Consider the following 22,171-nt stretch of genomic DNA (forward strand, 5'->3'; position numbering starts at 1 on the left):
TAATTATATATGGCTCAAAAGAACAAGTACCGATAACTAGCGATCCCAAATTAAATCCATCATTTTTTTTTGTTTTGGGTATAGCATCGAAGTTTAATGGCTATATTACGGTGGCTCTGGTTGTCGTACGGTCGTTTTTCGCAGTTGTTCACACATCAAAACTGATAAATGCTTTTTTCCGGATGAATTTTTCTTGCCGCTTACCGCATTTTCGTTCATAAGGGCATTTCTCCCTCTCTCTCTCTCTCTCTCTCTCTCTCTCTCTCTCTCTCTAGCAAAACATACGGTTTGCGTGTTGAGTTTTTAATCAGACGTGACTTTTCTCATTCACTAATCTCCTGCACATTAATTCAAGGTCAATAGAAATTCATATGTGTATGAGAGATTGCTAATAGAAAGGCTTGTGCCAAGCGAATTCCAACAAGACTTAATAATTCAGAGCTGAATGTGTTTAACATAGCTTTTTGAGCGGTTTTGATAATTTTTTCTTATTATCTATCTGTGTTATAAGGAATGCAAGTTTGTTTTGCAGCTATTCCGGCAATCCCTCCGCTATCTTTGGCTAGGGCAATCCATGCTGGGTAATAAATTCAGCTAACAGTAATAAAAACTATTATATAGATGTTTTAAAACTGCTTAAACCAGTTGTCAATTTTGCTGGCTTTACCATTTTTCAAAAGGAAACCGATTTCTCAAGTTTTTATGCAGTCACAAATTTTTGGTGTAATTTTTTGGTAATAATGAACAAAGATATGTGATTTTTAGTAAAGAATTGTTTTAATTTCTTGACAGTATCAATGTGTGTGTATCTATTTTTTTAATTAAGAACTCAGTTGTTAGAGCTGCGAAGATGTAAGCTGAGCGGAGCTATATTGCGGTGCTCTTGTTTTTTTATCGCGTCTTCTGACGCTCTTTTTCGTTCTTCAGTTGTTCTAGAACATTCTGTCCACGTTTTCAGTCACTTTTTCGCGCTTGATTCTTACTTTTTGCGTGAAATAAATTGCGTGGATTCATGAATTATTTCTGTTGCTAAAACAGAATCGAATGTAAGATGAGTCGTATCGCGGGACTGGTAGCGCAGTTGTTAGTATTCCTCACTCTTAAGTCCGGGATTGGGGTTCGAACGCCGGGGATTGGGGGTTTGAGTTGTCAATACTTTTTGCACCCAAAAATGTTCTCAATGATAGAAGTAGAGTTTTGAATTAACGTTTTTTCGGCAGCCGCGATAACCTTTTTTTTCAATTCATTTCTGTATCTGTTTCCATCTGAAATAAAAGACAGGAAAATGCTGTTGTCATTTGATATCGAATTTTGGCGGCTTTTAAATGTGTCAGTTCCTGATGTTCGCAAAAGGTCATTTGATTGAAAATTTTTAAAAAAATCTTTAATGGTTTAAGTGTTTAAAAGTTAAATTGAATTTCAACTTTTGCTTCATATGTTGTTTTTGCTTCATTTTCAAATCAAGTTTTCTTAAAGAAAACTATGTGCCCTATATTGACCTGTGAATTTGAGTGAAAGTTTCTGAGCAGCTTCTGATGTTGATTACTTCCGGATGGTCAATTAGTGGACCTTTTTCAGATGTAACTTCTTGGTCGCCTATTATCAGTTTACATTCTGATTTCTAAAAGGTGTTTTCAGTTTTTACTGCAACACAGTATCAGTTCCTTGGCGTTAGTAAAGTTAAGCTGATAATTTTAATGGTTGTGACAAGGCTGATTTTTGAATTTTTTGTTCAGTTATTCTGGCTTATTTTTTAGTTTGTTCTAATTTCATTCATTGATATTATTCAAAGGTTGCGTTATTTTTTTATGAAACGCACTTCTAGTTCCTGGGCAGATCAACTGACCAGATTGTATATTTGCTAAGACCAGACTAATTTTTTCAAAATGATTTTTCTTAGTTTTGCGAGCAGTTTTTGCTTTTTGTTTACTTTGCAATATCTTGTTATTATTAAAAATCAAGAAATCATAAAGTGAACAATAGCAAGAAGTGCACGCAATAGTAGACAAGTTTGATTTTGCGTTTGGTTTTATTTCTACAATCTTGAGGTTAGTTCGATGCAGTCTACCCTCTGATTATCGGTCTCGGTGCAAGATTGGCTCTATGTGTGCCAAAGCACAGAAGCGTAAGCCTCCCTGTTGTCCGAACCTCTATTAGAAAATACGTGAACGAACTGAGAACGCGCAGATTGTTTTCCGTAGTCCAGTCCTAGTCCGGTCTTCAACAAGCACCCAACGAGTTAAATCAGTCTGTTGCTGGCCATTGAATTGCCAATGTTGTCTCGTCTCATTTTGCGAAAGTATGTAGTAAGTATAGCCTCAAATAAAAGTACGTGCCCTGGCCAGGTGTATGAAAAAAAAACCACGCGATCCAATAGTGAGGCTGTTATTGAGTCTCATTGTGGTCTTTACAATCGAAAGGACTTGGATTATATTGGTACCTTTCAAAAAAAATTAAATCGAATTTTTAACGTCAATGAATAGTCAAATTGAAGCAGTGATTTTGGTAACTCCAGAATAATGGAGAGATAAAAAACAATGAGTAGTAAAACCAGCGAAAATCGAGTGCTTTCAAAGCATACTGCTTTCAGTGTGAAGAGAAATTATTGCTTGAACAAATTTTTGTTGGGATTTTCAGAGATATTTTTTCAAGCGGGGCAATTTGACTGTCGTTTTGTCCCATTGTTTGGTCTTCTGCAACTGCTCTGAAAGCTGATTTATTTGGTCTAACGATGCATATATGCTATCGTTTGAATCGATCAATGGGCAGCGAAGATTATTTGGCGTTAACTCTAAAAAGTATTATTACAAGGTTCGCTATTCTTGTAGTTTTACGTGTAATTGGTTTAAATTTTTAACTTGTTGCTCAGTTTCATTAAACAAAACTTCTGGCGATGGTTAAGAAAGCAATAGTGTTTCATAAATTTTCGGTGAATTTTTGAGTTTTGGTTATAATTGTTTTCCGTTCTGTTTTACGTTCATTAATATTCATTAATAAAAGGTACCGTTGGGATTTCTAAAGAGTCCCAAGTGAATTTGTATAATGTATTCAGTCGTTGACTTATGGTTCACACACCATGTATTTTTGTATCTCAGACACCATGTTTTTTTGGTTTTTTCTCTTTCTACTTTCTAGCTTTTTGTGGTATTATCCCTTATTGTCAGTCGTTAAAGAACCACGAGTTCTTTAATATTGTGTGAGATCAATAGTATAGGCTTCTTAAGTCATTGAAGCCGTCTGTCTTCAATTGCATTAATTGATATTTAGTTTATCATTTTTCTTGATGACTTTTTTGTCATTAAGAAGAGCTGCCGGCTGCTTTCTAGTAAAAGCAACTGAATCTGGTTCGTTTTAGTTTTCCTTAAAAGTTTTTGTTTTTCGCTGATAGTTATGTTAAATAACAGTGGACATTTGAGCTTTGTCCTTATTTGTTTTTTTTTGCCTTGTCTCTTGTTCTCTACAATAGTATCAGATTTCGTCTGATTTTTGATGCTATGCAAGCGGCTTAGTATTTTAGATGCTGTACAACCGATTAAGAAACCGTTTTCTTACATTTGTTCTGGACTTTCCGAGTTTTGATTTTATTTGTTTATACTTACTTGCATTGTTAACAGCCGCCCTCATCTTCTCAGCCGGCTATTATAGCGCTCCTATTTTTTTTCACTTCGTCGAATAAAAAAATGTTTCGCTTTACCTCATTTTGCCGCTTTTTCAACATTTTGCGTGATATCTTTTTGACTTCTCTAGGCTAGTTTCTCTCTTCTCTCATTCTGCTAAAAGTGATTTTGAACATAAGTTGCTCAGCAAAGCAATTCAAAATGAACAGAGTCAGTATAAAAAATTGAAGTCAGAGGTAGAAACAGGATAAACCCATAAAGCCCAATTTTATAAAGCCCTATAAGTCCTAGTTACCATCTCTAATGCTTATTGGTTTTGATAGTGGCCCCTGTAGCCTCTCTCTAAGAAACAGAAGTACGTTATGTTCAACTACGAAATGCCATCAAAATAAATTGGACTTAAAAAATGTTTTTGTACAAAAATCCTTTTTTTTCAATATCTTCTATTCTTTCAATCCCAATCATGCTTATTAGAATCAACGGCGGCTATTTTCGCGCAATCTGCCGGGTATGTTTTTAATTCTTTTTGTAACCAATTGCTATTAGGAAGCAATTCTAGCAAATTTAACTATCGACCGCTTTAAAAAGGTTACTAATTTTAAACTGAGTTTACGCAAATGCCAGGTTAAATGTTTTCTCTTGGTTTTTTACAATTCAAAGAATTGAATTGTATTGGGGCGCTGTCTTTTTTTTAAGATCTGTTCACACATTTTCATGATTTTTGAAGTCAAATTGGAGTAGTGATTTTGGTCACGCCGAAACAGGAAGTGGAGCGAAAAAGCGAGTGGTTTTGCGGCGTGAATTTTTTTCGCTCTAATTTTAAAGTAGAGTGAGAAAACGGTGTTTGAACAAAAATTCGTTTTCTCGCTAGTGGTTTTTTGTTCACATGCGGCAATTTCACTTTGATTTTTACTGTTTTTTCGATTTTTTGGATCGGATTTTTTTCTAAATGATTGTCCCAATCTTTTCATAGTCCGTTCAAGGTCTAGTTTTCTGTTTAGTCAAGGAAAATTCTTTGAATTGTGCGTCAGGACTTGTCCTGCTATGTTTTTTTATTTCGTCGTCATGATTTTTGTTCCGACCATATGACGTCACAGCCACTTTTTGTTCATTCGTTCATGCAATTTCAACTGAATTGCATATGTGACGTCATTTTTCGCTCTCAGTGGAGCGAGTTTTTTTGTTCATGCGCGTGATTAAATTTTTGTTCACACTTCGACTTACCTAACTCTCAAAAATGACTTCCTCAATTTGAAATTGACTTTTATTTACTTTAATTCAAAGAGATAAGGTCAAATGGGTGTGTGTCACTCTGAATGGTTATTTGAGATCAGCTAATAGAGGCAGCAATCACTTATACAGATTTTTAATCAAAATAACAGATCAGCCTTCAATGACAAAACGAATTTTTTTGGTCTCCTTCTTACTGTTTTTAGACTGCCGATCTACGAATCTATTGCGGCTATTTTCTGGCAATCTGCCAGCTAGGTTTTCAAGTTTTGTTCTTAGAAAATAATACGGTTTCGCGATTTGTCGTTTATCGTTTTGTTGGTCTCTTTTCTCGCTGGTTTTTTTGCAAGTATGTTGTTTTTGGTGATAATAAGGTAATTTTTATTTAACATAAAATGAGTTGTTTGTTTAAATTAAACATCAATACTTTTCGAAAAAGATGAGTTTTCCTTGGTTCAGTTCTCTTTTCTGTTTTTCGCATTTATTTTTGGCTTATATTTTTAAATCATTATCGATGGCTGACTTAGCTTTAGAAATGTTGTATATCGGTTTGTTAGCTTTATCGTGTCTCTGTTTTTTTTCTTTGGGACCTATGCTCGTATTTTTCTAATCAGTTGCCTTCCTCGCTTTTAGTTACGAACACCGGATCACGAAACGAGAATTCAAAGAGCGACTTACTCCTCTGATTTATAAAAATCGGTTGCTGAATTCATTTTATTTTTGCTTCTTTTCGCCGCATGCTGTATGATTTTGTGTTCAATCGATTTGACAAAGCGCAGTTAATAAAAATTTTCTGAAAATTGACAATCTGAAATTAAGAAAGGGTTTTCGAGTTTTCGACGCTGGATAATCATAAAGCTTCTGTTCTTTATGCACCTCAGCGTTTAAGTCTTGGTGTGAAAATTGGACTGAAATTAATTTCATAATCTTTTTTTTGTCAAAATTAGGTTCTTACTTGACCCTTGTAAGTCGTTGTATTTTTTTGCGCGAGCAAATTTCGTAATGTAATTTTGTTTCAAATTTTAATTGTTAATTGTATTGAGAGAAAAACAACAGACTGCTAATGACCTCATTGGAATATATTGCTGTCCTTAATTGAGACTACATCAAGTTTTAAGTTTCAAAGCATGATCTACACTTCATTATTTTCCTATCTTTGCTTGATGTGGTAGATATTTGAGCCAAGATTTTTGTTGAGCGGGGTCGGAACATTAATTGCAAACGCACATTACTGAACCTTATTTTTAATAGCCGCACTGCGATAGCTGGGTCTATTATTGGTCTTTTCTTGTTTTTACAATTCAAAGAATTTGAATTGTATTGGGGCGCTGTCTGTGTGAACAGATCTAAAAAAAGAGATCTGTTCACACATTTTCATGGTTTTTGAAGTCAAATTGGAGTAGTGATTTTGGTCACGCCGAAACAGGAAATGGAGCGAGAAAGCGAGTGGTTTTGCGGCGTGAATTTTTTTCGCTCTAATTTTAAAGTAGAGTGCGAAAATGGTGTTTGAACAAAATTTCGGTATCTCGGTAGTGGTTTTTTGTTCACATGTCGATTTTTTTGATCGGATTTTTTTCTAAATGGTTTTCCCAATCCATTCACAGCTCATTTTAGGCCTAGTTTTTTGTTTGAATTAATTTTTCATTTCTTGCTAGTGGTTTTTTTGTTCACATGCGGCATTTTGACATTGTTTTTTTGTTCTTTTTCTTATTTTTTGATCTGATTTTTTAAAATAGCTTTCTCAATTCACTAATAGGCCATTCTAGTTCTAGTTTTTCTGTTTAGTCAATGAAAATTCTTTGAATTGTACGCCAGGACTTGTCCTGCTATGTTTTTATTTCGTCGTCAAGATTTTTGCTACGACCATATGACGTTACAATCACTTCAAATCTGCTTTTTGCTCATTCATTCATTCAATTTCAACTGAAGTGCGTGCGTGACGTCGAGCGAGTTTTTTGTTCATTCGTGCGATTAAATGTTGGTCACACGTGACTTACCTCACTCAAAAATGACTTCCTCACTTTGAAATTGATTTTATTTACTTTAATTCTAAGAGATTCGGCCAGGTGACTGTTTGTCACTCTAGTTGAAGGTTATCTGAGAGCAGCTAATAGAGGCAGCAAAAACATACAGATTTGTAATCAAATATTAACATCTCAGCCTGCAATGAAAAGACTAATTTTTTAGGTCTGTCTTTTTTACTGTTTTTCTAGACTGCAGATCTACAAAGCTATTGCGGCTATTTTCTGGCAATCTGCCAGCTATGTTTTCGTTTTGCATTACATACCATAGATACTTGCTATTGTTTAATCCAGATTGCAGGTGCAGGCTAAATTTTAGTTGAAATTCGAAGGTAAATATTTACCTAAGATTGTCGTAAACAATGTTCGTTACAATGTTTGTTAAAATGTAGCTGAGTATTTCGTTTGCTGTATTTTAAATACATACCTTTAAAGATTATCATTTTTGGGCGCATTGTATAGCGTGTCCCATAAAGTTGGAATAATCGAACGTTTCGAAAACATTGTCCGCATTGTTCATCAGCATGCTCAATTGCATGTTTTTGGCGTTATTTGAACGTTCTTTTGTGGGACAGGCTACACAATTATGCCAGTGATATCATTCCAAACACGCGTGCCTCATCATAATTGAATCATGCAAAGTTATGTATGATTCTGATCAACCATACGAATTCATACATCACTGGTATGAAATCTTATCAATCATGTTAATATCATATAAAGATTGAAAATGAAAAGAGCTTAATAACTATTTAGTTGGCATACAATCCACTTTATTGGTTTTTGACTGGTCTGGCGTGTCATCCCGGCAGTCTATTGGCATTTGTATTTTTCGTGGAGAATTTTCTGAAATTTCTCACTAATTAATAAATAGTAGGCCCCCTAATGACTTGGTGTAAACTCAAATAGGTAATTTGGTTAAAAGTGAATTTTATGATCTTTAATGGCTTCAAATTTTACTGTAATGTGTATTTACATTAATTAGACTTGAATTAGGTGTTTTGGTTATGCGCATCCAGTATGCAATAATAGTTTTTAGTTATGGAAAAATAGCTAAGACCTTTGTTTTCAGTCTTTTATTTAATGCAGTATTTTTTAATAGAGAGAATGTTATTGTATGTGAAACTGCTTTCTAATTGACTGCAAACCTATATTTTAGGATTTACTTTGGTCGTGTCGTTCTTTTCATGCGGTTTTTCGCACGGCCGGTTTTCATGTCCGCTTTTCAACTGATTTTTGCGTGTTAAATCCTTCTTAATTTTTGTGTGTTAAATTGTCGTAATCTGATTTTTGTGTGTTAAATTGTGTGTTAAACTGCCGCCATTTAAATTCCCCTCTGAAGCAATTTAACTTCCCCTCTGAAGCACCTAATAATTTACTCCCCCATAAACTGCTGTTTTGGAGCAATTCTCCGACGTTAGTTGTTTGTTAATGAAAATCAAGTTCATGGAAGGCACAATTTTTGGTGATCAACTTTTTAATCAGGGATGTTGGCACTTTTTCGGTCACCACCTTTTTGCATAAGTGTTTTTCATAGTTTTGATAGTTGGTGAATAGCGGTCCTAATTCTTGTTTTTTCATTAATGATTTCGGATATGGTTAGTGGTGTTTGATAGGGGATTTTAATAAAAGTTGCGTTGCTGTGGGTGCGCAAGAGAATTTGCTTGCATATTGGGCAGAATAATTGCTTAATAGCTGAAAAAGAATTTATTCGGATAGCACATTTAGATTGGTATATAAAAGAACTATTGATCTGGAATTGTATAAAAGTAGATGCTTGGATTAGTTTTGATTGTGAAAAAGGCTGACTAAGTTGATACTGAGTCGCCTTACATTGTTGTCGAAAGCAGTTGAGCCTCGTCTGTCTGGAGTTGAACTCTGTGTGCCGAACACGTGTTGAGGATGTAAATGGTTGATACCATCTAGAGTGTTGAGTGCCTCGCGATCACTGCTGGAGAGAGAGATAGCCGAGATCCGCCTTCTTGTGGAATAGCTGTGATGCATCTCATTGTCTATGCTCTCTGTGCTAGCCATGTCAGCCGTGAGTCGGTCATTGCTCCCGTTCTTTAACTTGCTTCGGAACGTTGACGATGCGCTGTTTGGAATTCTTGTTGATGTTGTTGATTCGTCGTGAGCTGACGACTGTGGATTGTGGAAGGTGGCTTCATTGGCACCTTTGCGTTGACTAATGGCTCTTCGAACACCTACTGAGCTGTGGGGTTGAGCTATTTGTGGGTGTTGTATTTTGGGTTTCGATTTTGGGTATGTGTTTCGAGGGTCTTTAGATTCGATAGTGTCTGACTCTATTGAAGAATCGTGGAAGTTTCTGTTGTGAAAAGCTAGGTCGATATTTTCGTTGGAATTTTCCCTAAAGTGATCATTACAAATAACATCTTCGGACATGTGAATATACGCTTCGTCTTCGCATTGGTAATAATCATCGTATTCTTCATCTTCTTCGGCGTCACGAATACTGCCCTGGTCAATTCGATAGATGTTGATAGACTTTTTTGGGTTAAATTCCATAATGCGAGTTTGTGCTCCAAAAGAGCATTTACGGCTAACTTTTTCTTCCGCTGAACTTGAATACCCAATGGTAGGGGCTTCGATGCCTGTCTGTAAGCTACCTTGAAGCTGTAAATTGTTTTTATGTGTGTCATGGGAAATATTATTGTTGTTTGCGTGGGATTTCCCAACTTGCATTGCTCCATTGTTAGCCTCTTCTGACTGACTGTATTCTTTAGATGACGTTTGCTGTTGATGGAAGTTGGCATTTGTGTCCATCTCTGGTGTCATAATAACATGACCCGTTTGTTCAGTTATTTCTTCTGGCATAGTGTTATGCACATGAGCTAGATACAGCGCGGGTTTGTTGCGTGTGTAAGGCTTTGGAATTGGGTTTTTGAGTCGACTTTTGATCTGAACAGTAGAATGAGTGTCCCCTTCTGGGGCAATCTCTTTGAGCTCGTGCACGTCCAGATATATGCCATCTGGGGGTTCTCTATGCTTCGAGAATAGACAACCCATTACCAAGTTTAATTTCAATACAATGTCAAATGGCTTGGGTGGTAATTTGATTTGGGTTTGATTTGTACTTTTACTGTGTTGTGAGCGATGCTGAAATGTACGAGGAGTTGGGCAGTATGTTTTGACAGTGTTGTTGGAATGCAGTTGGAACAACAATGACAGCAGCGGACTGGAGCAGCAGTTGTGTTTGAATGGTTGTTGTCTTGTTCTGTCGTGTTGTGTTCGTCTAAAGCTCCCTCATTTATTAGTCTGTAGAGGTGCTGTTGGCAGAAGTAATAGTAGTGGTTGTTGTGGTGGCGGTGGTGCTGTATGAGGAAAAGGACAATGGCAATCTGGGGAATTGAGTGGTAGTAGACCTTAATGGTAGTTGTGGTAGCAGTAGTGGTAATAGTACTACAGAGAAAGAGAGAAGAAATTGTGCCTCGTCTGTTCTCTCCTTCTCTCCCGGCCCTGTTGTTGCTGCTGTTGCTCCATTGAAGTCCAATTTAATCCCCTTGTGTGGTCAGTGGCTTTCCTGCCTTTTCAATTTACTTTTCTGCTCCTTCGGCCACCCTCCGCCTAAATACATAATTGATTCATTATCATCAACTTACACTCTGCCGCTTTTTCCATTTCTCGCTCTTTAACACGTACACATACCAATTCTCTCTCTCTCTCTCTCTCTCACACACACACACACACACACACACACACACACCGCAATTACCCTATTGTCTTGAAACACTCTTGCAATGAACACTCCAAGCTAGTGCCTACTGAGCTATAAAGGCCTGGTTCTAGTTTTAATCCTTCTTTTACTGTTGCTTCGGCCTTCAACTTTAATGATTTTGCAATGAGCTGCAAAGTGATTGAAATGAAGTCCTGAAGTATTGTAATTTTCTATGACAAAATTAGGATAAAATAGGTGACAGGTAACTTATTGTGCCACTGCCTCAATTATGACACCAGAAAATTCTAAAGGAGTCATTGCCCGCCAACTCATTTGAGATTCACGCAGCTGCATATTAATGTGTTCCTATTGCTTGAATTGTACAGGGAAATTTTTAAATTATTTCTACGGAGAATTAATGTTGCAGAAATTTAATACTTACTGAAAATAAACTTTATTGTCTGGTAATGGTCTTATGTTAATGAATAATATGCATGCATTTTTTCGTTTTCAATGGTGGGCAATGTACGTTTTGCGTTAAAAGGTACCAAAAGAATCGTGTATGGACTTTCACGTCAAGTACCCCAAGGTTAAAGTATTTATTGCATTTATCTCGGTACTTACAGGGATCTGAAAGTTTTTCGATGGACTTTTATTTAGTCGACAGATTAGTGGTCCTTTTATAGCATCTTAGTTTATCTTTTTGCCACAACTACTAATTTTTTGGTGTTTCGGCTAAAAGCAAAGTCTACAATTTTGATTTATTCGTCAGCCAACATGTGCGAATTTTGCAAGTTTACAAAACTTGATAGTAAAATGCCTGAAATAGCAAGGAGAAGGTTTGAACTGAAAATGAAAAAGACTTACGAATATTTTCTGTCATTTAACTTGAAATCTGGGTTTGCGTTATAACTATTGTGATTTGTTAATATAATGATTTCAAGTAATAATAAGAATTGTCTTGAAGCAGAAAAATTTAATTTCGTTATATTTCCTGAAATCAACTAGTTTTCTCAATTAACTTGTTTACTTTTGTAAATGATAGCTTTTTTTGCTAAATGGAACAGCTCCATTGGTTTCATTTTTGTTTTCTTCTTTTACAATGTCTTGCCGTGTTAGGCGTCACATGCTGATTTTATGTTTATTGTTCAACTAGAAACGTTAGACATTAATTTCTGTAATAATTCAAGGACAACTGAGCACTGACTGCATCAAGGACGGATTACGATCTAATGACCAAGAAATTAGTTCAGCATCAACTCAAAATTTACCTTCCTTTCGTATGCTTCAACTGTATAGCACACATGTAAAAAACTATTTTTTAAAAAATTAACGCCGGATCTTCATCAGTTAATGGCTGTTTTAGGCCCCGAGTTGAAAGTTTACATTTTGCGCAAATGTTTATTTATACAAGCGGATTCACTGGGACAAAATTATGGTTTGTTTTCTATTAGGTGACGCTGCTTATGAAATATACCCCCTTGTTCTATTGATTGGGATATTACCAATGCTTTTGAGCTAATCAGCAGATCATGGAGCAATCGACCCTTCTATCAGAGTTGTTTTAAGTGCTACCTATCTTAGCGATGCTGTTTTCCCACTGTTACCATTGTTTGTTTGCCATTGAGATTGAGTTGCAATATAACTGCATAAAAGCATGTGAAATAAAAAACCATTTTCAAATATGGAAAAGAAAGCTGAGAAATGAAGATAGATAGCGGTCACTCGATTCTCAATGGTAAAAATGTTAATTAAGAGTGCTGAGAAAACGGTTAATTAAACAAAGTCAATTTATTTTTTGTTTGCGTAGCTCGATACAGGAATGATAACTGTGCTGTTGGAAGGAGGCAGTTAGTAGGCTAGACTGTTTGTAAGACAAAATTTGTAACGTCTTTGTGTATGGTTGAGTGTGATTATTTGTAGGTGGGTGTTTAGTGTAGTCGGTAGAGTGTAGAGGATACCTACCTAAATAGAAGTTGCCCCGCCTGTCTAGTCTATTATTGTATTGGGGTGGTGGGGGTGGATAGACGACACACATTCACTACATGTAAGGCCAGAGTGACTAGAGGTAGAATGTGTTTTGGCTATGTGGAGTGAAAGACGCTGGCGGCCGATTGCATAGGTAACAATTTGGGATTTTATGACGGTGATGGTGTGTGTGCGCGTGAATGGAAGTCAACAAGTATAAATAATCAGCTTGTCCCTCATCCGTTGTCCCTTCTTATAATCAATAACCAGTTGAGCTGTCCTGCAGCCGAAATTTACCCACATTGTTACTTTTCGTCGCTTGTGCCCGCGGCTGTTCCTCGCTTGGCATTTGCAATTTCATTTTGTGGCAAGTTTATAAATTAACTACTAGGTAAAAGGTAGAGAATGTTATCGATTGGGGCGGAATAAATATTGAAAAATAGTTTGTTTTTATAAATAGTGGGGAATAGCAAAAGTAGCAGCAGTATCGGATAGAATTGGCAGTGTTGGTTGCGTACAGATGGTGCGTAGGCAAACAAAGTGAGCTTTTGTTAGCTCTCTCTATCTATCGCTTCTTTTCGCTTGACATCGAAGGCGCTGTCTTTACGTTTTGAAAGTTGAAGTTGGCAATTGAGTAGAAATGAAGGAAATAATAATGTGCCGTGGTGTATTGTGTGGAATTGAGAAGAGTTAAATGGTACCTTGGTCGGTTGTTTTGAACTATTTTCTTCTCTCGTGGGAGGTGGCGTAGTTGAAAGAGTGTTGTAATTGGAATAGGCGGTTGAATGGCTGCGTAAGGCTGTTAAATATCACCCATTCCACAACACAGCAGATAGATCGCAAATAATTTGAACTGTCTTTTCCTTATTTTCTCTATTCTGTTGTTCACGCGTCCTGATTGCTCAAATTATAACAGGTAGTCAGTCATTGGAGAAAATACGTAATATAGTAATGCTAGTGCTTACAAACCACTAGTAATGCTAATAAAACTTTCACTCCTAATACTGTCGCTATGTCCACCACCCCCTAGCGCGATTGAAGTAAACCTAATCCGTTTCAAACCGGCAACGACACTTTGAAAGAGCTTTCGACTGCTACTGCTTAGAGAGCTGATCTGATTCAGGAAGAATGGGTTCTCAAATTTATTGAGTGAATTTAGAAGCGAGATAAATCTATTCGAGCAAATTTGGGAATTTGCCGTGGGAATTGCGCTGAGCAATGGAATAAATTCGATCAAGTGCCTCTCTACTGGGGGAAATTTAAGCAGACACCTTGTAGAGTAACGAGAGAATATTATGAGTCGCTTTAATTTTTAATTAAGGCAGCAATTTTTTTTTTTTGGTAAATTGCTGAAAAGTGTTTTTCTTTGAGGCAGCACTTTTGAACTATTAGGATTTACTATTTCTTTGGGACAGAGATTGCATGAGCTAACTGTAGTGGCGGATTTATTGTTCTCTGGAAATGGTGGTTACTGGAATATGTTCCCAGTGGCGTTTTCCAGCACACATTCTACGGAAAAGTAGCAATTCTAACACGCTATTCTATCTCCCTCGCCGAATGGATTGGTTGCAGGAGAACACAATTGAAGCGGCGGCTATGTTCCTAGCTAGCTAAGAGTAGTCAAATGTTTAAATTTCTCCTCACACGTGTTCGGTAGAGTTGGCTGCATTTATTAATTCCTAATAAATCTTTCCTCAAAACGCATTAAGCTCCGCACTCCTGAATTATGGTAGTATGTGTGTGAATGTGTGTGTGTGTGTGTGTGTGTGTGTGTGTGTGTGTGTGTGTGTGTGTGTGTGCGTTGAGATAGAGAGAGAAGGAGCCAATGGAATTGTCCTTCAGTAGCGGTGCCTGAGTGCACGGACGGAAGAGTACTGGGAGAGTGGAGAGAGGGAGGGAAAGAAAGGGAAGGGAAGGAAAAAGGAGGGAGGAAGGGGGAAAGAATAGAGAAAAAATAGAGACTTAGAAAAGAAGGAAAGGAGTGTGTATGTAGAGGTTGTAGAGGCCTACCTCGTCCTATCTCATGGTAAATAAGAAAGAGAAGCAACATTAGTACTTTTACTAATAGTAGAGGAGTACTGAGGTAGATGTAATAGTTCTCCTCTGCCTTAGAAGCTATAATGCTCCTCTTTTGAAATAGAAGAAAGACCGAGGCAGACCCTCTCTCCTGTTATCCCAAATGTTGCTACTTTCAAATATGCCTAGAACACGCTCTCATAAATGTGCAAAATATAGCCGTAACCCAAGCCTAACCCTGCACCCCCCCCCCCCCCCCCCCCAACTCATTTCCACGCGCACTTCGAATAACCTAGCCAACCTACAAGATTTGGCCGCTGACACACAAAGGCCGTGAGAGAGGTTATAGTCTCGTTAGGTTGTGCTGTGGGTGGAAAAAGTATTTTAACTAGATGTGTCGCTATTGAAGGCGGAGGAGGCTCATAATGTAGCAATAAAAAGCAGTTATTAGACTCAGCAGTTGCCAATTTAATGCGCCTTGTCTGGCAGCGGGACAACCTAGTAACATTAACAATGACCAACGCAATAACACACAATTGTGGTAGTAATAACAAAACAAAAGCAAAACCAACAAAGCAGCCGATCAGAAAGTTAAACAGGGTGTACCTGTGAGTTGTTCTAAACTCAAATGTCACTAATGATTTCCTTAAATCGGCTAATTTGGACGCTTTCCTTTTGAGGTTAATCAAACTCAGCCAAGACCATTTTCCTTTCCTTCCTCTTTGCCTCCGGGACTCTTTCTGTCTGTTCCTGTGTGCGTGCGTTCAACAGAGTATAACCCTAACGACCGACCGAACGAGGTTAACTAATTCATTAAGAAAGGTAAAATCAATGGCACGTAATACAACACCACCATCATCCCATGTAAAAAAGTAGACAAGCTTGGCCGGCTGGCAATTTTAAACAAGTTATATCTCAATGTGGAAATGGGAATCGAAATTGTCCCAAGCAAAGATTGAAATTTGAGATGAGGAGTCTTCAGTGATGCATAAATTAATTTGAGAGCCCCCAGGGTACCTGATTAAAGTACCCCTTCTCTTCCCCCGTCGGCCACACGTAATGAAGAATTTTCGGTCATCATTATCAGATCTGTGATGCTTATTTCTGGTGGTGATGGTTGTGGTTAGTTGGTTGGTTGTGTGGTGGAATGATAAAAAAAGTGTGAAAAACGATTAGTTTGTTTTCATGTCATTCCTCAGGGGTATATAATTAATCATACAGGACATCTAGTTTCACCCTCAAGGCTCTGATATGTGTCAATATAACCTAATTTACTTACAAGCGAAACCAAGTGCACCGTAAATGGAAAAATAGCAAAAACCCACAGTATCTCCAAACCTTTAAAGAACTAAGAGTACGTGTAGAAAATGAACTCAAAAAATCAAAGAAAAATTTTTACTTCTCTAAATTCAATAAATGTATTGGTGATACAAAACAAATATATAAACTCTTGAATGACTTGAGAGGTAAGAGTACTGATGCTCGTCGAATTGATCATCTCTGCTTAAAGACAGGCAGTATAATCAATGAAGACATCCAGATTGCTGAAAAATTCAATGAGCATTTCTCTAATATTGCGGAGACATTGCATGGCACTATAAAAGAATCAAATGTCAGTCCTATACAGTTGTTAGAGTGTAATGAATTTTCAATTTGGCTGAGACCCACAACTATTTCGGAAATAGAAAACATCATTCAAGATCTCGATAACAAAACCTCATCTGGTGCTGATCACGTAAGCAATATAATCGTTAAAAGCTGTTACCGACAAATAGCGCCCGTTTTGTCTGGTGTTATCAACAGTTCATTCAAAACAGGCATTTTCCCATCAGAGTTGAAGCAGTCAATTATAATACCACTTCACAAAGGTGATTGCAAAAGCGATCTGAATAATTATCGTCCCATTTCTCTTATAATGGTTTTCAGCAAAGTGTTTGAAAGAGCAATGTACAACAGAGTATACTCATTTGTCGAAAGTTTTGATCTTTTGCATAAAAAGCAGTTTGGATTTCGAAAAAAGCATTCGACAGTCGACGCTATTGCAGAAATCACGGAAAAAGTAAGAGAAAACTATCAATCAAATCACATGATTACTTTATTTTTGGATTTATCAAAAGCCTTCGATTGCATCGATCACGCCATTTTGTTGAAGAAGCTAGATTTCATTGGTATCAGAGGACCATGCAAAGAATGGATGAGCAGTTACTTAAAAGATAGAATGCAATTTGTTTCCTGCAATGGCGTTTATTCTGACCAGAAACCAATTAATTGTGGGATACCCCAAGGGTCAGTATTAGGTCCTCTTCTTTTTCTGCTCTACGTAAATGATTTACCGCTTGTTTGTAAGACCAGTGAAGTTTTTCAGTTTGCTGATGACACAAACGTAACTGCCATCAAGTGCTCAAATGAAGAACTAACGGCAGACATCAAATCTGTGTCCAATTGGCTCGATAGCAACAAGCTTAAACTAAATATCAAAAAAACAACACAGGTCAACATATCACTAGGAAGTGCCTCTAGTTCACCCCTTGTTCTAAACGGTGTTGAAGTGAAAATAGAACCCTCTTGTCGTTATTTAGGCGTAATCATTGACAATAAACTATCATTCAAGCAGCATGTAAATTGCATTATCAATAAACTCAGTAGACAATGTGGAATACTGTGTAAGTTAAGACACTACGTTCCCCGAATGCTTTTACTACAGTACTATCAAATGAATATAAAGCCAATAATTCAATATGGCCTTTTAGTATATGGCTGTACATCTTATACAGCCCTTGTTCCTATTGAAGATATGCAAAGGAAAATTATGCGTATAATTCATTTTAAATCTTTCAAATAGAGCGTTACCAAGATAATGCTCGAAACTAACACCCTGACAGTTCATGAACTTTATGTTTACGAGTTAGTTAAGTTTTTTTCCAGATCTATCCTCAAGATGCACGCAGAAAGTTTTCTTAATAATTTATTTTCTTTTGAAAAAACAAGCATTTATTCAACCAGAAGATCAACTAAAAACTATCTAAGTGTCCCAATGACAAAAAACAAACTACAGCGCTGCTCTATAAAATATCGTGGAAGTAAACTGTATAACCTTTTGCATGAAAATTGCATCATCGACGGTGAAGACCTTACATATCAAAACTTTTCGTCGACTGTTCATAGGATTAAAGATAATTATATTTTAGGAAATCAAGAGCTGTCAAGGGAAGTCTTCGGTCTGTAGTCGTAGAAGTAATCATTAGCCATTATTCAGTTATCTATCATAGTTTCTAAGACCCTTTCTTCCTTAAAATATAATTAATCGAAAAGTTTTTGGGCTAACTGTTAGGAACCCTGTTATCCTTGATGCGTGCTTTGCAAATTAAGATGATCTTAACGAAAAATAGTTGCGGTGCCTTCTACGAAGGCACCGCGGTTCGATTTCTGCAATCAAAATTTGATTTTTCTAAGTTCTAAAGATGTTTTTTAGGAGTTTTTGTCTTCTAATATGCAATTTTGTCAACAATTCCCCTTTTTTTTCTCTCCTTATTACTGAACGAAGTTTGTGTGTTCTCTTAAGTCAGCTCTTAAATACCATAGAAGCCGGAAAACAGAAATGAGTTGTTATATTATTTTTAAATTTTGAATTAATCACATTTTGTCTTGGAAAATCCAGTTTTTTATTTAAAAAAAAATGAATGATGTTTTAAGTACGTTTATCGTCAATGATGAAATTAAAAATGTTTCTCGTTCTTCTGGGCACGCTGTGAAGTAGGTCGAGCGACCTCGTTGCGTGTCCTGTCCTTGCTTTAAGTTCAATATACTCTGCTGATAGTGCTATTTTATTTAATTTTTGTTATTTTGTATTTATTTTATTTATTTATTTATTTATACTTTGCAAGCGAGGATAAATTAACTCTCTCTCTCTCTTACAGAATACCTCTACAAGCAATGATATTTAATTTTAAATTGTTCATATTTGCTTGTGTCTCCTTGTATATGCCCCGTGTAGCAATCAAAGTTGATGAGATATTCGAGCGAACATCGTCCTTTTGGAAATCAAGTCAATACTCTCCATATTCTAGTCACGCTACATTAGTTTGACATACTGATTTTTTATCGGCGCGTGATCCGTGGTTTATAGATGCAATAAACAAGTCACAAACGCTATCATGTTCTGTTAAGCTTGCGTCTGTTCTGTTTGCGATTGTACTTTATGGTGCGTAACTGGCCGTAATTCGAATTTTTCCGATGTCGCATTCACAGATTGATTCGAACTAGAAATGTATTCTGATGCAACTAACCGTTTTAACATTGCAGCTGTCTTGTCAATGTTTAATAAACTTTCCTGAATTCCTTCTAGCATAAAAAAGGTCAAAGTGAGCACCATACAATTGAACGAAATTATTTCCCAAACTAAGCTGAATTAAGTGTTTTTGAAACAAAGTCCGTAACAAAGTAAACGCTTAACAACTGACCAAATGAACTGCTTCTGAGACAAGCCAGATATAAAATTTGAAATCAAATTAGTTAATTCACATGCCAGGGTGTCAATGTTTGTTGTTGCGAATTTTACAATAAAAAAAATAAGATAGAGTGCAGGTTTTCTATATGATCTATTAACTTGGACTATGTTATCTATAATTTGCACCTTTTCAGACAAAGTTTATATTGGATAGTTTTCTTTTTTTTGAGCGTATGCTAAAACATCGAACGTTGTGCCATTTTGAGGGCCTCTCCGTGTCTAATATTTAAAACGCAGGAATTCAAGATATAATCTATACTTTAGATTATAAGAATTAAGCAGTAGTCTCGGCCAGTGAGCGGGAGCTTAAATAATCGCTGAAAACTTAGAGTTTGTGAACGGTTATTGGAAACAAAGATTTTTTTCATTCACTTAAAATCTGCTGTGTTGACAACAGGTCTGTCGTAAACAATTTCGAAAAAGCTTGATAGCGGTAGATCTTCTCATCCTTTGTCTTGACATGGTCTTGACTGTTACTGCCCAGATGAGGCAGGTAATTTGAGGCTGTTTTTCGGTCAAGCACAAGAGAGATCACTTAGCCTGGCGGTTATTTAAAAATAAGCCTGCAGATTTGATTAGTATATCACGTTTTTTTTTCATTTTTCGTCAATTTAAGATTTATGCCAGAAATCACCTGTTGAGGGGATTGCTAACAAAATTTTCTTGATCTTCATCAGGTCTTGCATGAACTCCTTATTAGCTCAGACGATGATCAAGTGCGTGTAATTCAAAGAGTGAAGCGAGTTCAGTGTTTTTGGCGATTTCCATAATTCATTTGTTGGAAAATTTCTGTCTAATTTCAAAATTTCAAAGATGCGTTTTTTAGGTTTTCGGTTGTCTGAATTTCTATTTTCATAATTTGTGAATTTGCGATAAATAGTAGCCTAATCATTTTTGTTTTTTGCATCGCAAATGTTCATCTCTTGTTGACTTAGCTCTGTTTATCTCTGTTAGCTCTGTTTATCTACAAAAAAAAGGTTCAAGATCAAATTATGATCATTACATATCGATTCGGTACATATTGATTCGAATGCAACGGGTCAGGTCTCGGAAAATTTTTGATCCTTTGAGAGATCATAGATATCTTTCGCCTTCTTTCACTTCTTTTTTCACTTCTTTTTTTTATTTGTATTGTTATTTGCACGAAAGAATAAATAACGGTTTCAAAAAGACTCCGTTAACATTCAGCTACAAAAAAATACCTTCTTCGAACGATTCCATACGACTACGATAAGCCCAATTGATCTATATGAGAATTTGTTACAAGAGGAATAGCTAAAAAGTAGTTCTTTGAGTAAAAATCAAAGAGAAAAATGATCTTTGCAACATTACAACCCTTCCTATCAATTAATGCTTGGTTGACTTTAAAGCGTATTTTTTGAAGTTGACGCAAAATGCAATCATCAAAATACAGAATCCACTTGCGTGAGGTAACGAAACACAAAATCTTTCCGTATTGCTGTCCTAAGAATGTTTAAAAAAATCATTTTGGATTTGTAACATAAATATCGAATCAGAAATTGTCCAAACCAATTTTTTTTCTTTGGGCGTATTGATCAATTATTTGCTCTAGTTAGAAATGTTTATTGTATCACTTTACATTGCAGTTGTTTGCTCTCTTTAAATTGTTTGCATCACCAGTAAGTTTCATATTTGTTCCAATATTTTGTTTTCAAAATGGGGGATTATATGTGCGAGGCTTGATGTGTGTCAAATTTTACTTGTCTCTTTTTCTCCTAATTGTTCAACAAAAAGGGGGATTTTATTTGCGCGGCGGGCTTTTTTCATCGGTCAATTTTTGACTTTTTGTTTTTGCAAAAGAAAGGGTGACAACATTTCGTAGACCATAGAGGATAGTTTTGATTTTCATAAAAACAACTAATTTTACCGCAGCCTGGAAAAGGGGAGCTATTAAAAATGAAAGGAAAGCAACAAAAAAGGAAGTGGTTTTATTTGGGAGGGGGTTGAGGAGGATAATATTTTATATTAATATGATTTCATTATCACAAAAGTAAATAATTTTTTAATGATTTTATGCGATTATACAACTTCAACTATTACAACTTTTTTTATTTCGAGGCTTTTACTCTCAGTTTAGACTTTTTCTTCAATAGATTTCTGAGTTAATTGAAAGAAAATCTATAGGACATGGGAATCTAGATGTCAAACAGACGATAAATTTAAATGAAAATAAAAAAAAATATTCAGTTTCTTTTTGAAACCATCAATCAAATTTCGAAACTAATTATTGCCATATAATCAGTTTCTCTGATTTTATTCGCCAAAAGCACCTTATACCCCTCATATAGAAGAAAACTGTGATACCCTTATATACAAGAAAACTACAGAAATGAAATTTTCTACAGAAAACGAAAAAATAAGAAACTTGAAAGATTTGGTTTAAATTGTTGGTCGTTTCTCTGGCCTCTCGAGCAAACTATTTCGCGTAAAAATTAGGGCTAATACATCGACTATTTGTTTCAACGGAAATTTCATAGAAAAATGATTTGATATAATATCACAGATATGACCAAATAGGGGATATTTGAGATGAGAACAACAGAAAACAATGTTGCTAGAGTGAAGGAAAGAAAGGCACTCTGTTCGACTCCAGCTAGCCAACCATTTCAGTCAACTGAAAATTAGGAAAAACGTGACGCTATTAGCACTACATTTTCGCTTTAGCGAAAAAATGAACACAAATCTGGAAAACTTTCGGAAAAATAGAAAATCTTGCGAAAATTGATGCTATGCATTGTGAAGTTTCTGCATTTTAACCTTTCATCATTTTTTTTTGTTTTATGACAATGAAATTCCTGGAGACCCTCAAAAATTCAACAAAGCAATTTATGGAAAGAGCGAGAAAAAGGACTTCTTGTTTTCCAACCTCCTTACTTCAGACTTAAATTGATTTCAATTTTCGCGCTGCTCAAATGTTTTTCTTTCTAATCAGCAGTCCGATTTAATCAGCATTCCGATTTAATCGAATTGTTTCTGGGGCGTTCGTAAAGTTGCACTTCAAAAAGTTGCTGCAAAATGCTGGCCAAAATCGAACCCACCATTTATTTAAAGATTCTATACTACTATGATGAGCAGAGTTGACGATTTTTGAAGAATTTGTAACTACAAAAACAGA

The 22,171-nt window shown here is 36.1% G+C and overlaps 1 protein-coding gene across 1 annotated transcript; it reads right to left on the reverse strand.

Moving 5' to 3' along the window:
- Positions 1–8,556: 8,556 nt before the first annotated feature.
- Positions 8,557–13,613, reverse strand: LOC142334564 (uncharacterized). The gene is made up of 2 exons (XM_075382690.1): positions 12,510–13,613; positions 8,557–10,453 (listed from the first exon to the last, which is right to left on the reverse strand). The coding sequence occupies exon 2, from the start codon at positions 9,893–9,895 to the stop codon at positions 8,651–8,653; it is 1,245 nt and encodes a 414-aa protein (XP_075238805.1). The 5' UTR covers positions 9,896–10,453; positions 12,510–13,613; the 3' UTR covers positions 8,557–8,650.
- Positions 13,614–22,171: the final 8,558 nt, after the last annotated feature.

Source organism: Convolutriloba macropyga, chromosome 2 (assembly GCF_964194025.1).
Source record: "Convolutriloba macropyga chromosome 2, txConMacr16.3, whole genome shotgun sequence".
NCBI classification, from domain to species: domain Eukaryota; kingdom Metazoa; phylum Xenacoelomorpha; order Acoela; family Convolutidae; genus Convolutriloba; species Convolutriloba macropyga.